The following is a 9,598-nucleotide window of genomic DNA, read 5'->3' as shown; positions in this document are numbered from 1 at the left end:
AATTACTTTGCATGTTAGATATGCAACATGTGAAAAGAAAAAAAAAGACATGAGATAAACATTGCTTTACAAACCTTAAGACTATATAAAAAAAAAAATTCATATTTTGTGTATGAAAGCATTGTAATGTTTACTGATAAACTGCCAAATTTCGTTAATGTTCACTTATTAATTTAAAAGTTATAACATGAAAACTATAACAAGTACAAAATGGTTACGAGGATGGTCCCAGGGACTGAGCCCATGCTGAAAGTGTTAACTGATATAACTTATGAACTTAACCAATGGAACAGGATATGCTTGTACAGTTCTTGCATTATGAAATTTCAAAAAATATGGTGTTTGTTCCTGTTAAACAAAGAAAAAACAATATTAAAATACTTCCTCCAATGATTGGTTGAGAAGATACTATAAGAATGTGTTTTAAAAATAAATCACATGTCAAATCATCCAAAAGTTAGAAGGGTTCAAATCATATTCATACATTTCAGAAACTTATATTATTTTATACGGTATAAAAAATATGCATTTATATAAATCTTTATGAACTTATTTGTAAGTAATTTTCAAATATAAATATAGCTGTTATACTAGATCTTTATATATATATTAATCTCTTTTCGAAGTCTGATGCTGCCTGTTACCCATAACATGAAGGTTGGAGAGAAAATCAAAACATATGGAATTATTTAATTCACTGACCTTGCGTATTTTAGTTCTTTCTCCATTAGGAGACTCGGAATAGGGAGGCATGCTGATTCGCAAACTCTCTCGGAACATGAGTTCTCGGGTCTTCATTTCCTGTCGGATGCGTTTAGGTAATTGTTTTTTCTCATAAGCTTGTCTTTTCAAAAGGTCTTCTTCTTTGTGCAAATTCATTCGTTGAATTTGGTCCAATTCCTAAGTAACAAAGGTTTTTATTAGAAAGCTAGTCAGGTATATATAAAATATTAACACTTTTCTAAAAAGAAAAATAACTTTCTTCATTTTTATCAATTTATATACTATGAAAGCAAAGATGCATTGTCTCAAGTGAATTCTAATGTTTTACAAATATTTATAAGCAATTATTTTCTTTATGTAAAACTTTAGTATTTAGAAAATAGTAAATGCAGGGTTCAAAGATATTTTACTTTTCCTTTGGCTAGAAGCCATTGGAGCTTTCGGAACCACTGGTTGCAGTTGTGTAATTTTCATATGGGTAAAAGGTTGAACACATATGCACAAAATTTAAAAACGTTTTTGTAAACTAATAATATATACTTATCGAAGATATTTACCAAGTTGATGTAACTATGATAATGTAATAATAAATGTATATGCATTCATTAAGATTGCAAGTGAAAGTTCTTGAAAAAAATCTGTTGAGTTTAAAATGTTTTACAAGAACTGGTCCCTTTGAACAGGAGTTGTCACCTGTTGTTATTCAAGACAGGAATCTTAGTGTTAATATAAAAACATCTGTTGAGCTACTCAAAAAGTACAGCAGTTTATTTTATAAATTACGTTTTTCATCTCTAAGCTACAATTTTTAGTAGTTGTTGTTTTGTCAATAGCAGTTAGGTGAACAAAATATACACTTCAAACTGTAGTCATAAGTTTAATGCCATCTTTTTCATAAGTTGTGAAATTTGCAGGTTTTCCTCTTGTATGTACTTCATTGTACTGCATTAAAAATTGAGAACCAATGTATCCAACTGGAAAGAAACTTTAAAATAATGAATAAATAAATAATGTTTTTTTATTATTTTGCTGTGTTACCATCATATATGGAATTTAGAAAAAACAATTTTATGATAATAACACGACAAATAAAATTAAAAATAAATTAGGAACTTTTTTTATTATTGACTAACACAAACAATACTTGCAATGTTAAGACATTACAATAACTCTCATCTATATGGCTGAAAGTTAAACTAGCATACATAAAATGATTACCTTCTCATGACGAATAACCATCTGATGCCTCTGCAGAAAGAAGATGTCTTTTAGCTGCTTTTTAGCTAACTGGTATTTTTCATGTAAATGTCGCTCTTCTAACTCCCACACTGCAGCTTCTCGAGCTGTTAATGTTTTAGATACACAATATTTAAATTTCCAAAGGATAAAACAAACATTCCTGTTTAGTTGTGAGAGTTTTTGAATTTTATTTTTCATCCCAGCTAATTCTATCACTTTTTTTTAAGAGTTATCATAACAAAGTTATTATAAGATTGTTTCCCAAAGAACACTGATGAATCTCATGATAATCATGTTTATAATACTCAAAACCAAAAACCTTATTTTGAATATTAATACATCATAAACTGGAAGTACTAAGCCTTAAGTTTGATACTCCAAACTCTAGCATAAATATGGATTTTTTCTTTAATCTTCATGTTTAAACTCCTTTTCAGAATTTTTTCCAACTTAATTCTGATGATTTCAAATGCATTTTTTTGCAGGCTTTCATAAACTTTACAAAAATCCTCAAAATAATAAAACTACACAATCAGAAACTAACTTCATATAAATGGGAAATTACAAAAATTGTGCACTTTATTCTGAAATATATTATAACCTAATTCACAACAATCAGGATTAAAAAAAAAATTCTGAACTTATAAAAAAAATTAATAAATTTTTCACTCCCAGGAAAAAAAACTGCAAGTTTTGTACTACCTCTCAGAAGTTGTTGTTTCTGTTGTAGAAACTGTGTCTCCACTAAAGCAATCTTCTCTCTGTGGCAGTCTAACAAGCGCTTCATAGACATCTCATGATTTTCATTGAGCTTTTCCAGGAACTGCCGCTCCTACAACAATAAAATCTAGTAAGCATTTATTCATATTTACGCCTTACTGAAACAGTTTAAGGTATAATAAATGCAACTGACCAATATAAAATTATTATTAAATACATTACGAAACATTTTAATACAAATACTTAATATTTTTTACAATTTAATCTGTAATTTTTAACCAATGAATTCTTATATTAGTTACCAAGTTTTAGATCTTCTACACAAAAATGAATGATATATTTTTAAGAACTTTTCTAGTCACTAAACTTATAATCTGATATAAGGGCATATAATTTCAATTACAAAAATGTTTAATTGTTTACAAGACCAGAAAACTCCAGCCTAATCTTCTCCCAATTTTTAATTCTTTTTAATGGAAAAACTGTACATTAATTCTAGTTTTAGAAATGAATTATTGGGATCAGTAGTGGATCTAGGATTTTGGAAAGGGGGTTGCCAGGCGATTCCTGGATAGGTGCCATATAATTTCAGCATATATCATTTATATCGATGCAGCCAGGTGATACATCAAACTTAAATATAATATTATACATTATTGTCCTGTAGCTATAAGAGGCAGGAAATAGAATCTTATATTGAATTTTTTTATTGTTAAAAGGGGTGCACTTTATAGCATAAGGGCACAAAATTATAGAAAAGTGGGGTGGCTGCAACCCCCCCCCCCAAATGTACTAGTTATCTTTTTGAAAACATGTATCTTGTAAATCATGTGGCCACTCATAAAGCTAAAAATATGAAGCATTTCTCTTCCTACTATCCAAAATGAAACTCTGGATTCTCTATGTGTGCTGACTCACCCTTTCTGCATGTTCACGATCTAGTTCTTCCTTCCTGACCCTGAAGATGTCCTTTCGTTTGTCTTTTGGTAACAACTCTACTTCTTGTTTCAATAATTTTGCTTCATTTCTCATGCTTTCTCTGAATAACTTTAATTCTCGTTCCTGTCAAAGTCAAATAGGTAGTTTCATATGGTGTTTCTCACACCTCCAAATTCTTTTGGAGGTGAGTATCCGGAAGTAGGACTGGCATCCTAGTCCGGACACCGGGTGAGCATGTTTCGGTGTGACAGGGAATCGAACCCGCAGATTGCGAGTCGAGTGCCCTACCCACCTGGCTATGCCGGGCCAAGTCAGATAGATCGTGTTTGTTATGTGAAAAACAAAATTTTCATTACTAAAAATTAACCACATATAATATTAATTAATACAGATGTAAAAGTTCATTAAACTGTATGTAATACTCATATATTACAAGATATATATAATAGTTCCACCAAACTAAGTGATGTCATTTCTGCATAAAGGGAGTCACTGAAAAAAACAGGCTAAGATGACAAAAAATACCTAGGTGTTTAGTAAATATAATGTCTACAAATACATTGTAAAAAGTATGGATTGGATGTTTTACGATTTTACACTATTGCACTTGAGAAAAAAATCAAAAAAGAACAAAACAAACGAAATAAGACATTATTCATTAATCCAATCTATTTTCTTCAAATTATGGGATCTTTAACACATGAAAAATGAAATTATAAATACAGATTAGCAAGCATGATTTATATCAAATATATTGTAAATTCAATTTTTTTAACAGAAACCTGTTCACTCCTGATCTTCTTGGATGCTACTTTTAATTCTGATTCCTGCTGTTGCTCTGCTCGCTCAACTATTTGTTTTTGTTGTCTGTTGTGGACTTCCAGATCAGCATCATAATTTCTTATGAGGACCTAGGCCAAAAAACAAAAATAGTAACGACTAAACCCGAAAAGTCGATAAGCACAGGAAGAAACGCATTAAAAAAGTAATAATGTAAGAATTATAAGGAAGAGGTCGATCGGAATTTGAAATGTTTCCTAATCTCACCTCCATACAGACATAAATAAATCCATGTCACTGACAAATGAGTTTAACCCTTTTACAACGGGAGCCCCTTTAAACATTTTTCTGCACAAGTCACTGTGATACATTCAAAATTTAATTAAACACCTCTAATATCAATGTATGTGAATGAAATTAATATTATAATGTATGATTCAAGGTTTTATTTTATCCAAGTTTTAAGTTCTTTATTTCAAAATAAACCTTTAAAAACTACTTAAAACTTCAGATGAATTGTGACCAACGAGCTATGAAAATTCTCTACTTTGGCACTCTGTACCTTCAATAATACAATGGTAGTACTGTAGCAGTATATCTAAACAATGAGATGCTTAGATAACTTTTTTTCAACCCTTGACAGTTGTCATGCCCACCTTTAACAGATTTGTTTGAGCTTTATAGTCTACATGTAGATGTGTACATAATATATGTATAGTCATTAGAAAGAGGTCATTTTACACTATAAACTAACAATGGTTATTTTGAAATTGGCACACAGTTGTCATCATGGATTATATGAAATTGGCCATAGTATGGTTGGCTGCTTGATAGGCTACAGCACTTATGGTTGTTTTCTTACCTAAATATGTTATAGTTGGAGATACAGTTTTAAAATATATTTAGGTCTTAATATTATATTTTAGGTCATTATGTATTAGTTATGATTTAAAATGCATACATCATACTTTTTGTTCATTCTCAAGGCTTACGATATTACTCGCTGAATGAAAACTTTGCCAAAGGGTTGCGCATGCCTCCCAAAGAAACAGTAATAAGCCTCATGGGCACCGTTGACTTGTGTCAAGATGAATAATATGTTGTATAAGAAAAGAAACGAAAATAAACATTAAAGGTATGTAATTTTTTTCTTCTATTTACTAATTTTAATAGAAAGCCACACCACTATTTACTCCCAATGATGTTATCATATGTTTTTAAAGTAGAAAATCAAGAAAGTATCAGTTCTAGATATTTGTTTGAATTCACTTATATTACAAAAATGCTTCTAGACAAAGTTTACTTACAGCCATTTCCTGTTCAATTTTTTTTTCCTGTTGTTCTGTTAAAAACTGTGCTTTCATGGCTAGATCTTGGAACTGTTTGGTTTCTTGTTTTTGCAACATTTTTAGTTCTCTCATCTCTTGTTTCCTGTGCAAAGAAATGTCATATTAGTTTGGTATTTAGAATCTGTACATTAATTAAAAACCTACTAGAAAGTGAGTGTAAGAGATAACAAACACATTTCCTTAGCTTGGGTAATGTTTTAAATTTTTAGGAAAGACAAACATATTTCTCTATATCTATCTGTGAAAGTTTAAAACTTCTCTTAAATCTACCAACTTGATCAGATTTTAAAAGCCCATTTTTTGTGTGCAGCGATCTAAGATGTCTAGCAAACAATGTACTCATTGTAAGAAAAACCAAAAACAACATGAAAATTCATTAATTGTTAATGTATATAATATTATGTTTTTTAGATTACATTTCAATATAAAACACTCTTTACATCTATCTTACTACTTGTCTAATTACTGGACTAATATCACTTGACTAATAAATTAATAGAATGCTGTATTCTCTCTCAATTACATTGAAAAGCATATGAATACAGGATTAAACCAGGAACAAACACAAATATCGTTTAAAAGTAGAAGATGTATGTCTCAGAAATGACTAAAGTTTTTCCTAGCCATTTTGAATTGATAAAAACTACAGAAGTAGTCAAGCAGCTACTACAAATTAATGCAAAAAAAAAGTTTTTTTGAAGACATTTCTGAAAATTAAATTTTCCAACTAATTTCAAAAACTTGAAAAGACAGAATATTGTGATTTTTAGTTTTTATTTAGGTCTACAAGCACATAAAGCATATGAGACACATTTGAATCAATTATAATTTAATAAAATCTGAAAGTGAACATTGTGCTCCCATCTTGGAAATTCTTAATCTCCAATCTGAATACATCAGGTATGAATACTTTGAAGTGCAAAGGACTGTTACATACCATTCTAAAATGCCATACATTTTGGTGGCATCACTATGTACAATAAGCCAAGCAATATCAAAATGTGGTTCTGATACATGCCATTCAATTGTGACTTTATATCAACTCTGGTTATCATGTGACTCGCTTATTTACATACTCAAAATCATTTAAATAAAACATATCCAACCCTCTGCATTCTCTGGTGCATCAGCTCTGTATTCACTGAAAGCAGATTCTTAAAAGAAAAGAGGCATATCCATAGCCAGATGAATAGCAGGGTCTTTTGTTTTAGATGATAATAATTAACAAGCAAGTAACATTTGTGTTTTCAGGTGAGTCTTTTAATTGAAACAAGGGAGACTTAAATTCTTATGGTATTTTATTATCAGAAATAGCCTATTAGAATCCCACCTTTTTAACATTTAGTTTGTAGCATATGACCATCCCCACCTACACAAAATCAGTGCCTATGCACTCCACTGTTCTAATCTCCAATACTTTAATAAGAGCTAACAAATTGAGGATTAAGTCACCTGTGTAACAAATTTTAATTAGTAGTTACATGAAAAGCCATGTTTAGAATATCAATTAATATTCTTGTAAAGTTTTAAGCTTGATGCAGTTAAGGTTTAAAAATAACTGACAAGAGGAAGGAAAAACATAACTATAGGATATCCAACCTTACAAGCTTAGTCAGCTAAATGTTACGATTTTGCAAAACAAAACAAAATAAATCTGACTTTGTCACATAAGTTGGTTGCTAATAAATATGGTATACACAAAAATTATCATTATATTATTTTACTACAGATAAAAACATTAAAATGTAAATGAATGATCTACAGAAAAATTCTGGTTCAATTCATCACTAAGGGGCTGGTACAGAGATGCAATAATCAGTCAGGTTATAATTTCTTACTTGTACACTTCAATTCAAACTAAATATACTATATACACAGGTTTTCAAAACAGATAAGATGCTACATCACCTTAGGTAATGATCATCTTTAAAGCTGTCTTCTTCACCATATATAACTTTACTCTGAGTAGTAGTCATTACAACTCCATCAATCATAAACTTCCTAGTACGTTTCAGGGTCTTCCGTTGGGCAGATGCAGTACGTTTAGCTGTCTTAGCTTTTTTAATAATGTTTGAAACATTATTGTTCTGCTCCTACAGAAACACAACATACTTAAAATTCTTACTTTTGAGAAACTCCTCATACAAACATCTAATATTATATATAAATTCTGGTTAATAAACAATCTTTGAAAACAAACTTTGCCACAGCATCAACAGCAGGGCTTAGTAAAACTCATTATACAACACTAGATGGATAAACAAAATGGAATATTTAAATTCAAAACCAGTTAGTATTTACCTTTAATGTATATATAAGTGTATATCTACAAAAAATACCCCAAAATTTGCCTACAAAACATGCAATGAATGAGCTGATTCTAAATGACAGAAATTAAGTAACAAAGTACTCAACAGACAGAACCTTGTAAGCACAGTACTTGACTTTAAGCATGTACAGAATATAACTGTTTCATAATTGCATGCGTCATGAGAGTATGCCGCACTCTTATTGGTGGAGGGTTGTCGCATTATGATTTGCATGAGAGACTCATTGGAATCAGTCAATTCCAATTGAGGGGACATGAAAGGTTTCTAACATGCTTAAAAAATGTGTTTGCATATAGAGGGCAGCACTGAATGAGAATAGCTGTTTATGTAAGAGGAGGTAAGTATCTATTGGATATCTATTTCATTAGTCAAATAATTTCAAAACAAACATCATACAAGAAGCATGAATTTATCCCCTATTGTTTTATTGAAGAAAATTTATCACAAGCTTTATTTTTTATAGTATACAACAAGAAGCTTTATATTTAATTAGTAGTTAACTTGGAATAGTGATCCAAATATAATGAAGTTTCATAGAGGTATATATGTTTTGCTTTATTTCACAACTATTTATGGAAGATTTGAATAAAGCAATTTCCTCCCTCTATTCAATTTTACTGAACTATCACTTCCAGTTTTGGCAGAAGATGAAAGCAACAGTTTTCAGTGGGGTGGAAGGATGGGAAGTGTGAGAAGGGGGTAAGTAACTATCAGAAATACATTTTCAGTACAGGAAAATTATAACTTCCGATACAGTATGTTAGCTCCTCTCATATAAGTAGCTAGAATCCCACATTGAATAGGTGGAGGGACTGGTGCTAGGGAAGAAATAAGAATCCTTCGAAAGTGTCCAAAGGACACTCCTTAAGAAGAGACAGTCAGATTCTAAGATCTGATGTGGGGAACTGCACCACTTCTAAGCCAAGTATATTCTTCGCCCATCTTTGAAAGATGTCACACATATGGGCGGAGAAACACAGAAGCACATCCAAGTGGGAAAGAACTAAGGTAGAATAGTGATCTGAACTATACAATATTTATGAAACTCGAACCCAAAAATATAAAAATGGGTAAAATGAAAAGGATGTGTCCTAGATGTAGAGTGGCTAGGGCATGACAGACTGTACATGGCAAGTCAACTACATCCACGTGGGTGTAGGATGAGGATCATACCATCGTTACATCAAATACAATCCATGGGTACCAGCATCCATGTGGGGGTGGGAAGGAGGATCATACCACTGGCAAATCAACTACAACCCAAAATCCAGGCCACCAGGAACGACATCCATGTGGGAGTAGGAAAGAAGATCATACTGGTGGCAAGTCAACTACAATTCAGAACCCAGTCATCTAATGGCCCTGGAAATATAATATGAAAGTCGACATGGCTTTACAGTGTCGATTTGATAGATTAAAGAATATCTGGTCACCACAGAGCAGGATCTAAACAATGAGTAATAACAACAAGTGAAAAAGGCCCCTGAAAAGAAATAAAGATAATAAGCCTAAGTCTCA

The 9,598-nt window shown here is 31.2% G+C and overlaps 1 protein-coding gene across 4 annotated transcripts in view; it reads right to left on the bottom strand.

The window, feature by feature from the left end:
- The window catches only part of LOC106459592 (serine/threonine-protein kinase 10-like), a 99,736-nt gene that overhangs the window by 11,464 nt on the left and 78,674 nt on the right, over positions 1 to 9,598 (bottom strand). For all 4 annotated transcript variants that reach the window (XM_022386102.1, XM_013919222.2, XM_022386103.1 and 1 more), the window contains 7 exons: positions 7,659 to 7,843; positions 5,709 to 5,832; positions 4,404 to 4,532; positions 3,601 to 3,744; positions 2,665 to 2,794; positions 1,942 to 2,066; positions 703 to 900 (listed from right to left, as the gene is read on the bottom strand). In XM_022386102.1, coding sequence (XP_022241810.1) covers positions 703 to 900; positions 1,942 to 2,066; positions 2,665 to 2,794; positions 3,601 to 3,744; positions 4,404 to 4,532; positions 5,709 to 5,832; positions 7,659 to 7,843 — 1,035 coding nt within the window. The remainder of the gene's footprint in view (positions 1 to 702; positions 901 to 1,941; positions 2,067 to 2,664; positions 2,795 to 3,600; positions 3,745 to 4,403; positions 4,533 to 5,708; positions 5,833 to 7,658; positions 7,844 to 9,598) is intronic.

Source organism: Limulus polyphemus, unplaced genomic scaffold, assembly GCF_000517525.1.
Source record: "Limulus polyphemus unplaced genomic scaffold, Limulus_polyphemus-2.1.2 Scaffold633, whole genome shotgun sequence".
NCBI lineage: Eukaryota > Metazoa > Arthropoda > Merostomata > Xiphosura > Limulidae > Limulus > Limulus polyphemus.
Note: the sequence above shows the minus strand (reverse complement) of the source record. Positions and strands in the feature narration are given on the sequence as shown.